Source organism: Parastagonospora nodorum (genome assembly GCF_000146915.1).
Source record: "Parastagonospora nodorum SN15 chromosome Unknown scaffold_41, whole genome shotgun sequence".
NCBI classification, from domain to species: domain Eukaryota; kingdom Fungi; phylum Ascomycota; class Dothideomycetes; order Pleosporales; family Phaeosphaeriaceae; genus Parastagonospora; species Parastagonospora nodorum.
The window spans coordinates 260,170-277,607 of NW_001884589.1; the positions used below are offsets into that span (position 1 = coordinate 260,170).

Sequence of the window (17,438 nt, forward strand, 5' to 3'; positions counted from 1 at the left end):
CTTGATACTCAAAGACACCGCCACAAGATGGACGCGCACAAACCCGAAAATCTGCGTACTACCACCTCGTGTCGTGTACTACAATGACGAACATGACGAACCATAACGCTTGCGATAAGATCGGCTCGGCTTCTGGAAATGACACGGCCCTGTGGCGTGTTTGGGGTTGAAGGAAATTGGGCGCGGGCGACAGGGATGGGCCTGGCGGAGATTTGGTTCGCATAACGTTCAGTGTGTGAGTGCAGACCAGGCGGGACGGTTGCGGTGGACAGGTTGCAGGTGTTGGATCTGAACCCAATCCCAATCTCTCAATCTCACGTTCAACAAACGAGCAACTCTGCGTGTTGTGGTCGTACAGCCGGGCCATTGTTTACCGTGTGACGCGGTTTATTAGGACGCGGACGCGACGATCCCTCGCCCATCCCATTCTCGACCATCTGCACTCGCACTGCCATCTTGGGCCTGCACCGTGCATCACCGGCAGCGCTCCATCTGCGCCCGCCGCAAACGACTGCTTCCCCCCCGATATCATCCAAGCATGCTCAATGAGCGATCCGGAAGCGACGCTTTCCCAGCAAGAGAGCAGCCCAGCGCCTGCCGCGAGTGAAGCCCAAATTCTGCCACGTCCGCCGTCGCTGCCAGCGAAGTCACCGCCAGACCGCCCGACATCAACCGCATCGGCGCCGCCAGCACTGCAGCTGTCGCCGCGCCCGCTGAAATACACGCCGCCCCATCTCGAGCGCGAAATCACCACCAAGCTCGCGAGAAATGTGTCGCCGGGGCTGCTCGCGCGCATGAAGTTCCTGAACCAGGGCAACGACGCCAACAACAACAAAAAAGACCAGGACATTGGCCGCCTCGACGAGGACGAGATTCGACGCCTCGACGCCTTCCACAAGCGCCGCAGCCTCAACGTCGAGCGCCGCGGGACAGCCTGGAGCGGCATCGGGCCCCCGCCGCCGGGCTACCTGCAGTCACAGCAGTCGACGTCGACGCCGCACACCCCCCAGGAGACGCCCCTCATCCCGCAGTCGACGGGCGAGAGCGTGCCGCCGCTGGCCATGGAGCCCGACACGGAGACGGAGAGCGACCACAGCAGCGTTGTGAGCACGAGCGACAAGCTGGCGCCGTCGGAGAGCGAGGCCGAGGGCGAGGTCATGGACATGCAAAAGTACCGCCTGCCGGACATATCCAAGACGAAGACGCTGAGCATCCCGAGTGAGGTCACGAGTGAGGTCACGAGCGAGGTCACGAGCGCAGAGCCTACGCAGCCACAAAGCGAAGAACCCACGCGCCCCCCTACGCCGCCGCCCAAAGACCCCCCAAAGGTGGTGGAAGAAGAAGCACCACAACCCCCTCAGGAACCGCAACAACCCGAACTACCACCTCCAGAATCACCCGATCTCCCCGATCCCTCCCCCTCTCCCCCCGCCGCCCCCGCCGAAGAAGTCTCCGTCCTCGACGACAATGGCATCGACATCGAATCCTACTTCCAGCGCCGCCACTTCCCGCGCGCCAACTCCATCTACACCCTCTCCAAGGCCTCCTTCAGCAACCAGATCCAGCAGCTGACGTCGATGAAGCTGCCGCCCACCACCATCGCCTCGGAAATCACCTCCCTCCCCTCATCAACGCTCGCCGGCCGGGCGCTGCACAAGGCCGCCAACGACATCCGCCTGTGGATGGCCAAGGCCGCCGACGTGCTCAGCGGACTCGATGCCGAAGACGACGTCGAGTGGGCGGCGGCGGCTGGAAGAGAAGGACTGGCCGAGGTCGATGCTGCCGTCACCAAGTTTGAGGGCCTCGTCACCGTCTACATTGGCGCGATTGAAGACTTGCAGGCGCGCCCGGATATCTCCTCTCTCCCCGTCAAGGACCAGACGACGCTCATCACGCAGATGGAGGAGATTGTCAGCAAGTGGGCCCAGATCAAGCAGACGCTCAAGGGCATCAAGAACCAGGTCGAGATCGCCATGGAGTGGGAGGAGCTGTGGAATAATGTGCTGGGCGAGATTGGCGCCGAAGTCGAGAATCTCAGCCGCCTCGTCTTTGAGATGGAAGAGCGCCGCCACCGCGTCATCTCCGACTCTGTCGCCGAGTCTGCGGAGAAGTTTGACATTGCCGACCTCGAGACGGCCGTGGGACAGACGGCGCGGCCACAGCCGAACATGGTCAACAAGCGGTTTAGTATGCCGCCCCTGACCGTCGTGTCGCCCATCTCGCCCATCCCGCAGATCGAGCACGAGAACACGCGCCTGCTCGGACTGTTTGCAAAGCTCCAGCCCCTCCGTGCGTCACTCGACTTCCTGCCCATGCGGCTGGCCTCGTTCCAGTCCCGCTCCAGCAACATTTTCCCCTCAGCTTGTGATGAATTGTCACGCAGAAAAGAGCAGCTGGAGGAGCAGGAGAAGAAGCTCGAAGCGGATGCTGATGCACTGCGCGAAGAGCTGGGCGAGGACAAGTGGGTGCACAGCTTCCGCCAAGCAGGAAGCAAGGCCGTGGCCATGTACGACTCGTGCATGAAGAGCGTGCAGCGTCTGACGGAAGCGATTGAGCAGCGCGACGAGGAAAACATCGAGAAACGCATTGCCATGTACAAGGACAAGCGCGACCACTACCCGCCCTCGATGAAGCGCGTGCTGGAGCTGATTGACATTGAGATGAAGCACCGCTCGACCGTCAATGGCGAGATTCTGAGGATCCAGCAGGACGTGCGCCAGAAGTTTGTCGATCTCGAGAGCGTAATCAAGGATATGGACGCTATTCTGGACGACTTCACGGCATCACGCAAGCTGAGGGATTCAGTCTCGACTGTGCTTTCGGCGCGCACCGAGGGATCTTCAGCCGTCGACACGCCAAACAGCTCTCCCGCGTCCAGCGTGGTTATGAGCCGCAAGGGCAGCGACACGGGTGCCATTCCGTATGCAGGAAAGAAGTCTCGTCAATCTAGTGCGTCCACCTCAAAGCCGCCGGCTGTGCGTGATAACCGCCGCTACTCGAGCCTGCCCATGAGCACGCCAAAGGGTGCCCACATCTCATCCCTTCCCTGGGACCGCTACGGCACAGCACCGTCTCGCTCGATGATTGGCACGCCGACTCGCTCAGAGTCTCCCAGGACCGAGAGACCCGCCGTTAAGCCGCGCTGGAACTCGAGCGTCAACATGCGCGATACCGTCGTGGGCCACAACTTCAAGCCGCTGACACTAACGACACCGTCGCCCTACCGAAAGCCTCTAGAGCGACCGACGTCGTCGTTGAGGAGTCACTCTACAGCATCAAATCTCCCAGTCCGAAGCCCGTTGAGCCGCTCGACTCTCTCACCCGCACCGCAAATCCGCCCTGCATCCACTACACCTTCCCAGCAGAAGCGTCGCTCAACAGCCCTGTCTCCCGCTCCTACGACCCGACCTGCATCGACTACGCCCTCGCAGCAATCGAGACGTCCTCTGGCCAGCCCCATGCAGTCTCCCTCCACGCCGGGTAAAGGAAAGCTGCCCATACGATCCACCCCTCGCTCTTCCACGCCCGCCTCTCAACGTCAAGCGTCTATTGCTGAGGAAGAAGATGACGCTGCTGAGGAGCAGAGCCCAGCTGCGCGCCGTGCCAACCGCCCTCCCAGCGTCATGAACCACCGCAGCAGCCTCATCAAGCCCCGCACCGGTTCCACGTCGAGCATGACGCCATCCACCCCCGGCCGCAGCGCCAGTAGACTCGGAACCGCCGGCGCCAGTGGACGGCAATCCAGCGCAGGAGACCGACCGGGCTGGAGATAGGTTCTCGACAAGCACGCTCATCTCTTGAAGTGATTCTCTGATTCGTTTGGCTGGTCCGTCCCCTCTTTTCCTAATACGACATTTTAGTATCCTGATGGACGTGGTTTGTGTTTATTCGGCGTTATTCTGGTTTGCAACATGGGGCAGAGAGAAGCATTCTATACCCCAAAGTGTTTGTTTGTGCTTTTGCGATACAATTTGATCAGTCGGCAGTTAGGAGGTGGACGAGAGGAAGGACAAAGGGGGTGTATATGATAAGCCAGTATGTACGAAGATGAAGCAAGTTACTCAAGTAGAACGTATGTAGATAAGGTAGTCGAAATTTGATAAAGACATCTCTTCTCCCAAGACACGAGCACTGCCGTTTCCTGCTTAGCGCGAATATGTAGGCACGAGGCGCAGCGACGTCGACCTTCAAGCATCAGAAAATTGCACACGTATCTCGTAACTTCACTGGCGATGGAGCAAGCCAGACAGCCACCTTCTTACGTCCCCCCCCTCGAACTCCGCCAGCTTGTCTATGCGTATATTCTGCCTGCACCACAAATCCACCTTCGCCTAGAGGATCATGTCCTTTGCATTGCGAACTGCCAGCAACCAGACCGCGATGGACGGAGCGCCAGTTCTCCATGCCAAGAGCTCACGCTCGTCGCTCTTGACGGATATGAGCGTGGAACATGTCCGAGTGGGTTTGCGAAGCGTGTAAGTACGGATGTTTGGGCGGGCAGGTTGGAGAGTAGTTGAGGTCCGCAATGGATATGTGAGGAGGGGAAGGGGAAGGGGGAGGGGGTGGAGATGGGAGTGGAGATGGGGGTGTTGCGGGCTAGTAAGCAGATGTACGATGAAGTCTCGAAATTCCGGTGGCGCAACGTTGCGCTCGCCATCACGGATCTGAGCGTGTTGGAAAAGCTGGGATCGATGGAGAAAGACGGACTGCCGGGCGTGTTAAGGCAGGGATTTAGGGAGGTAAATCTGACGTTGAGGATGCCACTTGCTTCCTTCCAAACGTTTAAAAAGCCGGAAGACGACACAGAGCAAGTACGCATCTGGACCGGAATCTCTTCGACACTGGCGAAAGCCCCGCAGTTGAAAGGTTTGAGCATCTGGTTCGATCATGCGGATGCGCAAATATGGTCTGTCGTTGACGAACGCGCACTCCTCACTCCTCTACTTGCATATCTCAGCAACACGGTGATTAAGAGTACGTTGTTCCTCCCGATGCTGCATCCCGTCTACGAATTACCTGAGCGCCACTTGCTCAATCCTACTATCGGCAACGCGCGGGTAACCAGGAAACTCCGCCAGCGATGGCGCGGAGTGGTGAATTGTCGAGGAGAGACGGATGTGGTTTACAGACCGGACTATCCGTATAGTGTCGATGCGTTCGATGGGTATATGACGCCGGGTGAAGCGGAGGTTTGGGAGCGCGGGGCGTGGAAGGATGGTATTGATGTTGAGGCTGTGGCGAAGGAGATTAGGGGGTTTGGAAATGTGCAATACGCGATTTGAGAAAATTCGATTGGTTTTAAAAAAGATCGATGCGGTACGTAGCAAAACTGTATTACTGCTCTGGGGGGAATGGTGGGTGCTTTAGCCAATGTGGCACAGTTACGCATGGCGCTTAAATACCTCGCCTTGCTTTGCCTACTTCTAGGCAGAAACACAGCTCTCAAATTGCATCCGTCTTTGGCTACCTTTGAAGTGACAATGTCCCAATCTAAAAGCATCCTGCTACGTATACCACTTGAAGTGCGACAAGACATCTACTCATACATTCTCCCTCGCCAAATCCACGTCTGGCTGCGCGACGATCGCCTCCACGTCTCGAGGTGTCTGGATCCAGACCTCGATAAGAGAAGCAGTAACTTCCCACACGAGACTGACGCCAAACCGTATGACGGCAGCGAACGAGCGCCCGCCTCCGTGTGGGATCTTAAAAGAAACTACTCGGAAGTGGAATGGGAGAGACGAGCTAGGTCGGCTTGGGGTCCGCATTGGATGTGCGAGGAGTGGGTTCAGTTGCGAACTGCGCTGGGACCTGTATTGTTACTTGTTTGCAAGATGATGTATGATTCATGAATAGATTGGGATGGCTGTTACTTACGCTTACAGGCATGATGAGATCATGGATCTGTGGTCTCGCACCATCATTGTCAATGTCGCCGACTTGGACACTCTTCTTTTCTTAACAGCACAGGGCTTTGCACCGTCTCATCCTATCCTGCGAAACGGTATCAAGCGTTTGAGCATCACTTTGCGGCTCCCATTCCAGTTCTTCCAGTCCATAGAGGAAACGACAGACCGAGATAACGTAGGAGAGACTTCACCCACCGTGCAGTCCTGGCGCCAAATCTGTGCCGCGCCGTTCCTCCAAAATCTGACGACACTGCACTTGTGGTTCGACCATACTGCGACCCGCACCTGGTCGCTTGTCAACGAGCGTTCTCTTCTCGATGCTCTCCTTTCCTCACTCCCTCACACCGTCCGAGTCGTAGTAATGCTGCCAAAACTGCACCCCCTCCATGAACATCCAGACCGACACTTTCTCAACGCGCGGATTAGTACAACGGCGTCATTGTACCGCAAACTACGCCAACGATGGCGATACAATGATACTTCCGACCACTTCGACCACTTTCCGGATTTTCCGTACTACTTCGATGTATGGGAGATGTGGGACGTACCGCAACGAGAAGAGTATGAGCGCGAGGTGTGGGACGTACCGCAACTAGAAGAGTATGAGCGCGAGATGTGGTTGGCCGGAAAAGACATGGAAAGATTTGCAGAAATGGAGAGAAACCCGTATTGCACATTGGGTAATATTTGACTCCAAAATCGTTCTTGCTTCATTAACCACATTACCTCTACGCTGTATATTTGATCCCAAACGGCACCGTCTCCACAACATCCCAGTCCTCCTTCTTACTCTCATCCCCAAATATCCTCAGCGCCTGCACTCGCAGCCGATACGTGCCCTCCTCCATGACCTTCCCATTCGACAGCAGGCCATTGATCCACGCGCGCCGCTCGAACCTTGCGACAAATGTCGGCGGCCAGCCAGCAAGCGCACCCAGCTCCTCGTCCCCACGCAAAACATCCGCGCGAAGAATCCGCGTGCCGACGATTGGGCGCACATACACGTTCGGCGTGGCCATCATATCTCCACGGTCCGTAAGCGGGGGGTTCTTCGGATCCGGGCGTGGAATTGTGTACGTCTTGTTTGCAACTGCAGGTGTGTAGCCGTCCGCAAGGTAGACCGAGTCCTGCGAGAAGACGGGCGTGGCGCGCATGCTGCCTGCGACGCCCAGGTACGGGACTTGCAGCTTGTCGCCGATGGAGATGAAGCCGCTGTACACGGGCAGCAGGGTGGCGTTGAGGTTGGCGGGAGGCGTGAATGTGACGGTCAGCTCCGCGGATTGGCCGGCGGGGACGGTGAGGCTGTCGGAGGAGAAGGAGACGGAAGCGTATTCTGTGGCGATGGCGTTGGGGAACATGCCTGTACGCAGAGGGTTGGATGACGGGCTCATGGCGTACATGGTCACAGCCTTGCGGTGGCCGATTTGAAGAACTGCCTCTTCGGAGCCGGTGTTTTTGATACTAAAGGTGTGCGTGCCGGCGAAATGCTCCGTGTCGTTGAGCATCAGACTGTCGACGTCAAGTTCGATCTTTGTGTGAGCTGCCTCCCAGGCTTGCACGATACCAGCGCCTTGTTGCGCTACTGGCGCCAGAATATCGGGATGAGCCTTGGTGCCGTCGTGCCAGGCCAGCGGTTTGGAGGTGTGTGTCAAAATTCGGCGCAGACGCTTCGGTTCCAACTTGCCGTACACTTCACCAAGCATGGCGTAAATGCCTGCAACTAGCGGAGACGCCATGCTCGTGCCAGTCATGACGCGGTAGGTACCTATGGCCGTGGGATAAGTGCTCAGTATATTCTCTCCAGGCGAAACAACTTGAGGGGTCATGTCGAGCTCCCAGCTCGGGCCCCAGCTTGACAATTGACCCGCGACGTATCCTCCACTCTCGTTGTTCACAAGCTCCACAAGAGACTGGGAAGAGTTGGACGGAACCGTGACCGTGACCGTGTTACCTTCCGAGAGCAGAGACAGCCACTTCTCAGCAGCATATGGTACTGCCTTGGCCGTACCCAGAATTCCATCAGCGTAAACGAAAACATCATCCCGCATCGTCGAGTTACTCTTGGTGTAATAGATCATGTACTTGCCGCCCTTTGCTGCAATGTTGGCGCCCTGGTCTTGTGGGTAGCACCGCGTGGCTCGTGAATCCAAAAACTCCAGAAGCACAATGCGCTGGCTCAGGTCTGGTGTGTCATCCGGGAGCGGGTTACAAGCATTGTTTGCATCAACCGCAGACCACAGCGGGAGTGTGGTGTCGGCAGCGAACGCAGGAGTGCCCATCAAGAAGGGGAATTCAGTGGTGCCGTTGGTGGTGGAGTTGCCAGTCTTGTACGAGCCCTGGTTGAGGAATGAAGGAAACATCGTATTCGAGACTGCTCCTGTACCCGTGATGCTACCGCCAGCCGCAGGCGTAGAGGCATAGAAGAGGCCCTGGCCGCCGTCATTGCCTTCGGAAACCACAACGGGAATACCTGAGTCGACAATCCGGGAGATGATGACAGCACGTGCCTCTCCCGCCCAGCCAGACTCGTCGCCGTTCGAGTACGAGATAATGCTAGCTCCGTCTTCAACAGCACGAGCGAATGCCATCAGCTCAATCTCAGTCGTGGATGTCGATGTGCATCCCCACATGCGGTACGCGCCCAGCTTCGCGCCAGGAGCAGAACCAGTAAAGCCATACTTGTTGCCCTCGAGCTGGGCAGCAGCGGTCCCCGCAACATGGGTGCCATGTCCGACGCAGTTGTCCATGGGGTCATTGTCGGGCCGCGCCGGTCTCGATGCATCTCCGGGTACATAGTTGTCGCCCGTAAAGTCGTAGCCAATCTCGACAAGACAGCCTGGGCCGAAGCAGCCGCCCAGTGCTGGATGCGTGTAGTCGATGCCGCTGTCAATGATCGAGATGCGAAAGCCCTTGCCAGTCACGCCCTCGGCATGGAGCTTGTCGACCTGGGTCATCACATGCGGGGAGAAGGTGCGCTCTTCCTGGGTTTGTCGCTTGACGTGAGAGTTTTGTGCTGGCACTGCACCTCCCACGTCACGCAAGTGTCTTGTGACTCGGGACGGCCAAATGTTCCGGATGGAAGGGTCGGCTCGCATCTGGCGTATGAAGTTCCAGCTGTCTGTCGCACTCGAGTTGGAGCTGGAGCCCTTGACTTGGAACGAGACGCCCTTGAAGAGGCTGAAGCTCAGGTCCAGTCGGGGCACAGCATCCACTCCACTGGCCGCCAGAGACGCATAGAATGTCGATGGCGTCTCATTGTCATCCGCGAACTCAACAATGTAAGTGTCGAGAAGGATGCCGCTTTGGTTTGTCGCTCGCTGTGTGAGCGCACTGGTGTCGAGCCTGGGACGAAGCGGCGTGGCGATAGCGACTTGCGCGCCCAAGAGAAGGGCCGCAACAGCACAAGAAACCTTTCCCATGGCTGGAATTCTCGATGAACGGTAGGCTGCGTGCGTGGAGTCGCAACCACGACGTTGATATTTGTATCACGCCGTTGCGGCGCGCGGTCCTCCATCTCGCCATATCGCTATCATGCAGACTTCGTATAGCACTGCAGGGCTCCGCAATAGGCCCTGGCTGTAGGCACAAAATAGAAACACCAAGGATGAAGATCGCAGGTGCTGTCCACTTTCAATATTAAACTTCGGCCCCTATGCCTGTTCGAGCCTGCGACCGGGATATCTAACGCACCACGCGGGCCGACCTCTATCTCCACGAGGTTACATTCTCGTCTTCAAATATCGATTTTCCAGAATGACCATGTAGTTGGGCTTGGTACTCGTGTTGCGGATGTTGTTGGAAGACGACGAGAATGGAGTGAGTGTAGGAGTGGTGGGTTTGCTGGCAGCTTTTTCCGGCAGGTCCGCGGCGATCATCATTCGAGCAGGGAGCAGCCGGCAACATTTCGGTAAACAACGTCGCAATTTCGAGGACGTTGGATGGGTGATGATGCGAAACTCTGGAGTTCGGTAAATGTGGGATGGAGTGAGGAGACAGACCTCTGCATTTCGCTGCGGCGTTTGGTGTTGTCCATCCACGTGGCTCGCAACTGCGACCGCGATTTCCGCAAACAGCAAGGGAATCACAAACACGATATAAGACATCAAAGCTAAAGCCTTGTTCAACTTGACTTCGATCGCTAAGTATAAAGCTCGACTAATTATATACTCCGTCTACGAACAACATTCCTGCACAGCCTCCAGCTCAGTGCATGACGACAGCAACGTGGTCGTCCATGTACTTGGAAATGTCGCCCAAAAAGCACGCTGCGATAATGCCGACACCTCCAAAAGCGATGCTAACATAGTACACGTACTTGTATGCCTCTGCGTACGCAAGTTGACCAGCATACACGACCAATTCGTACGCACCCGGCACGCCCTTGATACCTGGCAGCTCCTCGAGGAGGGGAAGAAGCGAAGACCCGGTGATGACAATCGCCTCTTCGATAATCTTGGGAGATGTGATGTTGAGCTTGGTCACCATGGCGCCGCCGATGAAGTGAGTAGCTGCTGGGACGAATTTTGCTGGAGCGTGTTAGCCATTACATTACCTCAAATTGAGGGGAGGACGTACAGATGAAGACGTTGTAGTACACGCAGTAGCCGATTGAGCCGCCGATGACGCGGATCGCAAGAGTAAGGGCTGCGACGGTAGCGATGAGATCGTCTGGGCAGATGATGGTGGCTAACGAGGTTAGTAAGATCTCCATAGTCAGTACGGTTTCATAAACTCACAAATAATGGACGCAGGCACGACAATACCGCCAATACCGACGCCAGCGAGAACTAGCAATCCCCAGAGCTGGTACAAGTTGTCCACACGACCTACTGCGAGCGCTCCACAGCCCGCAGTCATCAAGACCGACGATGCGATCAGGAGTTCTTTGTTGTGACCGCGAAGCATAGAAAGCAGCCACAAGACGATGCAAGCCCCAGCGAGAATAGAAAAGCCGACTGGAATACCACGGATACCAACACCAATTGGATCATGACCGTAAACGTTGAAAGCCTGAGTCGGCCAGAACATGAGGATGGAGAAGAAGTTGGCGCCGGAGATGAAAGTGATGACGAGAGTAAGACCAAGAATGCGTGGCTCCTGGCGCAGCCTCTTCGGGAACATGGGGTGCTTCGCTCCGTAGGCTTCCCAAAGCACAAACGACACGAGCAGTAAGACGCCCAAGATGAGAGGAGCAAGGACGTGAGCGCTGGACCACTTGTACTGGTATCCGCCCCACTGCATGCCCATCATGAACAAGAGCATTCCAGCAACAGAGAGGAAGCCGCCGACGTAGTCAATTTGGGCCAGAACTTCGCGACGAGTCATACCAGCACTGTTGACGCGGGGAGGGGGGTGGTAGAAGACCGTCGTCAAAACGAGGCCAATGAATGCCCAAAGCCCGCAGAACAGTCCGATCCATCGCCATGCTCCAGGAGATTGAGAAGCAATAAGTTGCGCCCAAAGCACCGAAGGGCAGAAAGGAATGATGGTGAAGACGAGAATGGCGACGTACTTGCCGCGCTGGCTGGTAGGTGCCAACTCAGACGTCACAGCCAGTGCAGTCAACTCGTTGATACCTGCACCCACGCCGGAAAAGACCATGCCGCAGATGAAGATGTTCATGGTTTGGGCGGTGGAACACACAATCATGCCCAGGATGAGGAAGCAAGCCCCGATGATGGCAACCCATCGTCGTCCCACGATATCGGAAATGGACCCAACGAAGGGACAGACAGCGGCTAGGGAGAGGAGGTTGGCGAGCACGAACCAAATCCATCGGTCGACACCGCCAATATCGCCGTAGATTTGGGGAGGAACACCACCGAAGAGGTATACTGGGATCTGACTGCCGGTCCATACTTTGCAGTATTAGTAGAGGAAGGAGAATGACTGGAAGGAGCTTACGGAAAGCCATGGCGACCAAAGCCATGATCCTCTTGAAGTTCATCGGGACATCTTCATGGTTTTCGCCATCGCCCTCGGTCCTGTTGCCATTCTTCTCGTAGTAGTTGTTGTGACCTGGCACAATCTCGTTGGTGTGGACCTCCTCGAAGTGGTTGAAGGCAGGCTTTGATGTCGAGGGTGATTGGTCCGAGACATCTGAAGTGTTCAGTAATGGATTGGGGTGCGAGGGTGAATTGACTCACTGGAGCTGTCACTGTGGCCCCTCATCGTGTTTCTTCGTTGCGCTCACACACAAAGAATTGTCGAAGAACTGTATTGTTGAGGAGCAGCGAAGAGCCCCAGGATGCGCTGATAATCGGCTTCAGTTGGAGGAGGCTCAGTGAAGCTCTTATGGATCAGCAACATATGCCACAACCAGCGGTTACATACATCCATCTCGACCCGATATGGCAATGTCTGAAGCCCTTGCACTGATGAATGCGGGGTACCCCATCTGGACTGCATCGTGGCTTACCTTGGGACGTTGAGGCGCGGTAGCCCCGGTCTGGCCCTCAACTTCACCACCAACGGTATCGATGGGATTGGTCTTCTACAAGATCGCCGCGGTACTTCTCCAGAATTCCATCCCACACGTTGTTGACACCTCTGAGGCCATCCAGGACCATGAACATGGGACTCGTGCCCCAGAAACTAGCGTGGATCTACCCCGCATTGCTTGACAGGATAAGCATGGGGGCGGTAACCAAGCTTTCGCGTCTGGCGATCTTAGTGAAAAAGCGTTCCAACCGGACGATGAATTGATCGTCAAGTACTAATGTTTGGGGCAAAATATCTTGACCGTGTTGATTTTAATAGCAAGGCACTGAGATGCTGTTCGCACAGCCTTTGGGTTCGCGAACTCGCAGATGCTGGGCCAGTACGACTATGCGGAAGAAGGTCCGCATTGTCACCGAGAAGTTCCGCGGACATTGACTCTCATCCTATTGTCTCACGCTCGCATAATTGCCGTCGCTTGTGATTGCCGCCACAAAATGTTCGCGCGGTGCTTTATCGCACTGCTCGGTTACGCTTCAAGTAGGCTACTTCGAATCTTACTTGTGGCATTTTCGGATACCACGGCTGGACTGTGAGGGTACAGCTTGTTGCATTGCTGTTACAAGTTCGTCCGCAATGTCCTCAAATGTAGAGTCAAACAGACATTGGCGAGGTGAATCACAATATTTAATACTGATAGTTGTCGAAAAGTTTCTTCACGCCTGTCGATTTCAGAACTTTTGAGCTGATTGACACAAGTTGTTCCTCGAAGATGGATTTAGCGCCCCAGAAAGACCTTTAAAATGCACACCACAGTGAAGTACAGTATTGAGAGTAGAGCTTGATTGTACACTTCATGTATACTTGGGGATCGCACTGGTTTTGATGCAACATCAGAGCCATGATGAAGTCAACGTGAGCAGCCACATGAGCATGTGGTGTTCTCAGCAAGAAGAGACATATTCTGCATGTCACGAGCGTTTTTGGAAAAAGGTCCGCGCGTCCTCCAATGGATTGATATGTCCTCGGTTTCCTGTGAACCTAGACTATTCTCCAGAAACACAACACATGGCGGAGAAACTTCGCCAACTACAACGCCACTCTCAGCCACTCTAACCTCGTTACCCAGCACTCTTGTTGTGTCGCAGCCACGGACATAACCTATTCCTATCATTCGGGTCCATCCACGGTGTCTGTCCCTCTGGTACCAGCTCTGGCTGCCCCACTGTCGTCCCATTTTGATCGACGCAGTAGGTTACGCCACAGCTGCTTTGTGGACCTCGGTTTCCGCAAGCACCAAATGACAATCTTGACGCTCCGTAGAAGTTCCAACCATCTTCAGGGTCCGCATAGTATCCATATACATAGTATCGGTACGTGTCCCATATTGGATCAGTATCACGAGAGATGTTGTCATGGAGCCACTTCGCGATGCCGCGCATCTTGTAGGGAATCTCATGGTTGCAGTCCCAATCGTAGAGGCCGATTTGGAGACATGCACCGTCGTCGAATGTCTTGCGAAGAAATGGGCCGCGACCAAAACCTTTGCTAGCATTTTGATCGGGCTGTTCGAGGACGTAGGTTTCAAATGCTTCTATCTTTGTCGACCACGGTATTGGCGAAGCGGTTGGCACGGCGGTGGAGGTTGATGCAGCTTGAGGCATACCCAGACATGTTGCTAACACGGATGCGATGAGAATTAAGCTGCTGAACGTTGCAATAGGTGAGCTCCACATGGCGATTGTAGTCTCGTTCTTCTTCCGAGGGCTTTATTTCAACACAAAGTCCAACTGTCGAGTGGCATGTTTCTGGCTTTAAGAACCCCGCGTTGCAGCAGTGTCATGCGATTCAATTTGCGCAGTCGTATATTTAATCAAGACGGATGATCGACGCGACGCCGTTACCCGGGTGGGCACCTGCAGCAGGATCCAGCAGCCGGTAAATATCGAACAGCCACACCCACTCACGATTCCAGGCACTTAAGCGTTCAGGTCCGCAGTGCGCATTGAGCGCACAACGGCTTCAATTCGACGATCGCGCAAGCTCATGATGCAAACGACGATATGATCTTGCCGCACTCCAAGCGGTGAACCGAACAGCATCTTTCTGACCCTGTCAACACTGACGCAGTTTGTGCGCAAAGACAGAAATTGAGAGATGATGAAGCGGGAGGCCTTCCAACTTTGCCGCGATGCTCTGATATTCACCTCGAGATTATACTGCCTTTCGCAAGGCGTTTGACACCACCGTGGTGGTACTATTCTACATGCTTGTGCAGTGAAAAGCCCTGCGAAAATCATCCAAAAGCCGCACAACCATCTCTTTCGTCAGCCGAAGCGAATTCTCGAGGTACAAGTTCTTGTACGTCGCGCGGCTCGGTATTTCGAGGTCCGAAGTTGTCGATGTCATGGGCGAAAGTACCTTCCTACTTGAGCTGCTTGCCGAGCCGCGGAGCAACGGCTTGTCGAAGCTTGACTTGCCGCACCTGTCAGCCAACGGCAATCGACTCTACGAGCCGCAAACATGACGACTGTGGAGAAGTGTGGAGAGTCATTGTGCGGAGAAGCTGGGGAGACAACTATTTGGACATTCCACCTCGGTTTGAATGACGGAGTGACACTGCATTCTACCGCCGGCAAGCGTTTTTATAAAAGGGTTCGTCTCACGAGTATGGCACAAATACTGAGCTTCTCATCGCTGCTTTCATCGATCTGGGAGTACTCCTTGAAGTAGATTGACCCATCAAGCACCAACTTTCACTGCCAGTCATGTCCGAGACATCGAAAATGGACCACGAAATGACCGAGCACAATGGTGTCAATATTGGCGGCAATGGCACCGAACTGAGTCGACAAGTTACTGTTGCTCTCAGTCCAGAGCAATACGAGCGACTCTTCTTCCAGCCATCAGCTCCTCGTCGTGGCGATCTTGCAAAGCGGTTTGGTATGTCATCACCCCAAAGTTCAAAAGTATAAAGCTAACACCTTGTAAGCGAACCCAACACTTCTCGGCCTCATCGGCTTCTTGATCCCATACACATCTACTATCCTCATTCTGTGCGGCTTTCAGGGCGCAGTGGCTCCGCAGTCTCTTGTTGGGCTGAGTGGTGATTACTATTTCTTTGGCTGCATCGCGATGAACGTTGCCGGGATTGCCGAATTTATTCTCGGAAACAGTACGTCTTCTACACTCAGGTTCGATCATAGCTAATGTTATGAAGCATTCCCGATGGCCGTTTTTCTAATCTACGGCTCGCACTGGGGCAGTCTCGCCTACACACAAGATCCCATCCACAACACTACCGCACCGTTCGCGGAACTAGGCGGCGCCCATGGTGCGGCGTACAATTCTTCCCAAGGATTCCACAACGTGACAATGTGGGCCATTTGAACTGTTACCGCCAACACCACTAACCATGAACAGGGCCATCGCATCATTTGTCTTCCTCATTGGCACGCTCCGCGTCAACCTCTTCTTCACTTTCACATTCTTCGGCCTTGTCATGCTGTTTTCATTCATCGCTGCTGCCGATTTCAGCGTCGCCTCTGCAACCACGGAAGCTGGTCTCCTACACGTCGAGAAGCTGTTACGTATCGCTGGTGGTTTTGGGTTCTTGGGCCTGATAAGTGGCTGGTATCTTGCGATCTTGACTGCCTGCGAGGCTGTCGGCATTCCTTGTCCTTTGCCTGTGCTAGATCTAAGTAGCAAGGTGTTTCCTTCGAAGCCACAGACAGGCAAGGACAACTAGGTGTATAGTCAATAAGTCTGTGTAACCGATCATATGATTGATCAAATCAAACAACTGCCATTGCCTGATGGGGTGGGTGATTGCGAAGATTCAAAAAGATCTTACGAGATCCGAATGACTTCGAAATAGATTCTATTGGAACAGCGATCGCAAATATAGTGACGAATCGGGGAGTGCAGAAACTCCACACAATGTACTCCTGGCGTGAACCTCACATCTGCACCACGCAGAGCCTTGCAAAATAAAGCCGCTGTATCTATACCTCCTCACACTTCTCAAATTTACCATCCTTCCTACCTGCATGAGTCCACACGCCGATGAATATAGCCTCATCTGAGCCGATCGTGTGCTGATATACGACTCTTGCGTCGCTGGTCGACTTCTGGGTTCCTCCAACAAACACGGTCTTGCCATCGTGCGTGAGTGGAAAGTGATCAACATTGGTCTCACCCTTGTAGTCCTCGAGACCTTCGATAGACTTTGGCGCTTTCAGCCAGCCTGGGTACTTGCTGCTCCCAGCCTTATTATCGCCATTGTCGCGGAGCTGGAGGCCATATTCAACGCTCCTCTTGATGTAATCACTGTCAAACGTCTGGGCTGAGAGTTGTTGGTATCTGCACAGTGAGGCTTTTGGGCGATGCTGACTCTTGTCGTTCTTTTGAGTAAGCTTGCACTTCCAGTCTTTTGGTGGGAAGCCCTTGATCGTGCTTGGAAGCTTGGTCGGTGGAGATCGCGCAACGACTTGCAGAGTAGTTGGGAAGTTATCTACAGGAGTAGGAGTTGCGCAGACCGAGGTGGTGACCGCGAGAAGGGAGAGGACGAAGCCGGTGAGCTGCACGATGGTGATATGGAGGTATAGATTTGTGGGTAGTCGCAGAAATGTTGAGATATAGATTTGCTGAAGGTGAAGCTGAAGGTGAAGAAAAAGACTGGAGTGATTGTGTGATGTACCTTCTTCAACGCCGTTGAAGGTCTTATATGCCGTTCAGAACATTCCGTACGGACTTGATAGACCCCAAAGCCACCGTCGTCATAATCGTTCCAACAGTAAGATCATAGGAATGAAGTCGCGCCAGGCGTACCAGGCGTGCAGCACCTCGCTATGCACAGCATGTCAGCCATCGTGAAGATGACGCCTAGTCTAGAGGGAGAATGAGATTCAGGCACCCATTTGCAACGTTCGGAAATCACTAGAATCCGGAGTGGAGATACTGGTGATCGTGTGGCATCCTTCGGACCGTAGGCATATTCTGTCCATGTCGTATCTGTATCCACTTGGTTCCGGATGAAGCGCAATGGTTACAGAAATTCCATATTGACACAATCGCGACAAACACACATCC

The 17,438-nt window shown here is 54.7% G+C and overlaps 8 protein-coding genes across 8 annotated transcripts; 4 read left to right on the plus strand and 4 right to left on the minus strand.

The window, feature by feature from the left end:
• Window positions 1-545: 545 nt before the first annotated feature.
• On the plus strand, window positions 546-3,773 carry SNOG_15945 (hypothetical protein; the record flags this gene model as incomplete). The annotated part of the gene is made up of 2 exons (XM_001806024.1): window positions 546-3,176; window positions 3,465-3,773. The coding sequence occupies 2 exons, from the start codon at window positions 546-548 to the stop codon at window positions 3,771-3,773; spliced, it is 2,940 nt and encodes a 979-aa protein (XP_001806076.1).
• Window positions 3,774-4,037: 264 nt separating this feature from the next.
• Window positions 4,038-5,282, plus strand: SNOG_15946 (hypothetical protein; the record flags this gene model as incomplete). The annotated part of the gene is made up of 3 exons (XM_001806025.1): window positions 4,038-4,072; window positions 4,163-4,475; window positions 4,608-5,282. 3 exons carry the CDS (start codon window positions 4,038-4,040, stop codon window positions 5,280-5,282), a joined length of 1,023 nt encoding a protein of 340 aa, XP_001806077.1.
• A 198-nt stretch (window positions 5,283-5,480) lies between these two features.
• Window positions 5,481-6,600, plus strand: SNOG_15947 (hypothetical protein; the record flags this gene model as incomplete). Its single annotated transcript, XM_001806026.1, has 2 exons — window positions 5,481-5,782; window positions 5,886-6,600. The coding sequence occupies 2 exons, from the start codon at window positions 5,481-5,483 to the stop codon at window positions 6,598-6,600; spliced, it is 1,017 nt and encodes a 338-aa protein (XP_001806078.1).
• Window positions 6,601-6,637: 37 nt separating this feature from the next.
• On the minus strand, window positions 6,638-9,328 carry SNOG_15948 (hypothetical protein; the record flags this gene model as incomplete). Its single annotated transcript, XM_001806027.1, has 1 exon — window positions 6,638-9,328. One exon carries the CDS (start codon window positions 9,326-9,328, stop codon window positions 6,638-6,640), a length of 2,691 nt encoding a protein of 896 aa, XP_001806079.1.
• Window positions 9,329-10,112: 784 nt separating this feature from the next.
• SNOG_15949 (hypothetical protein) lies at window positions 10,113-12,080 on the minus strand (the record flags this gene model as incomplete). Its single annotated transcript, XM_001806028.1, has 5 exons — window positions 10,113-10,417; window positions 10,485-10,577; window positions 10,646-11,743; window positions 11,769-12,008; window positions 12,056-12,080. The coding sequence occupies 5 exons, from the start codon at window positions 12,078-12,080 to the stop codon at window positions 10,113-10,115; spliced, it is 1,761 nt and encodes a 586-aa protein (XP_001806080.1).
• Window positions 12,081-13,468: 1,388 nt separating this feature from the next.
• Window positions 13,469-14,083, minus strand: SNOG_15950 (hypothetical protein; the record flags this gene model as incomplete). Its single annotated transcript, XM_001806029.1, has 1 exon — window positions 13,469-14,083. One exon carries the CDS (start codon window positions 14,081-14,083, stop codon window positions 13,469-13,471), a length of 615 nt encoding a protein of 204 aa, XP_001806081.1.
• Window positions 14,084-15,115: 1,032 nt separating this feature from the next.
• Window positions 15,116-16,095, plus strand: SNOG_15951 (hypothetical protein; the record flags this gene model as incomplete). Its single annotated transcript, XM_001806030.1, has 4 exons — window positions 15,116-15,290; window positions 15,340-15,522; window positions 15,568-15,724; window positions 15,771-16,095. 4 exons carry the CDS (start codon window positions 15,116-15,118, stop codon window positions 16,093-16,095), a joined length of 840 nt encoding a protein of 279 aa, XP_001806082.1.
• A 256-nt stretch (window positions 16,096-16,351) lies between these two features.
• SNOG_15952 (hypothetical protein) lies at window positions 16,352-17,129 on the minus strand (the record flags this gene model as incomplete). Its single annotated transcript, XM_001806031.1, has 2 exons — window positions 16,352-16,927; window positions 17,097-17,129. The coding sequence occupies 2 exons, from the start codon at window positions 17,127-17,129 to the stop codon at window positions 16,352-16,354; spliced, it is 609 nt and encodes a 202-aa protein (XP_001806083.1).
• Between the last annotated feature and the right edge of the window lie 309 nt (window positions 17,130-17,438).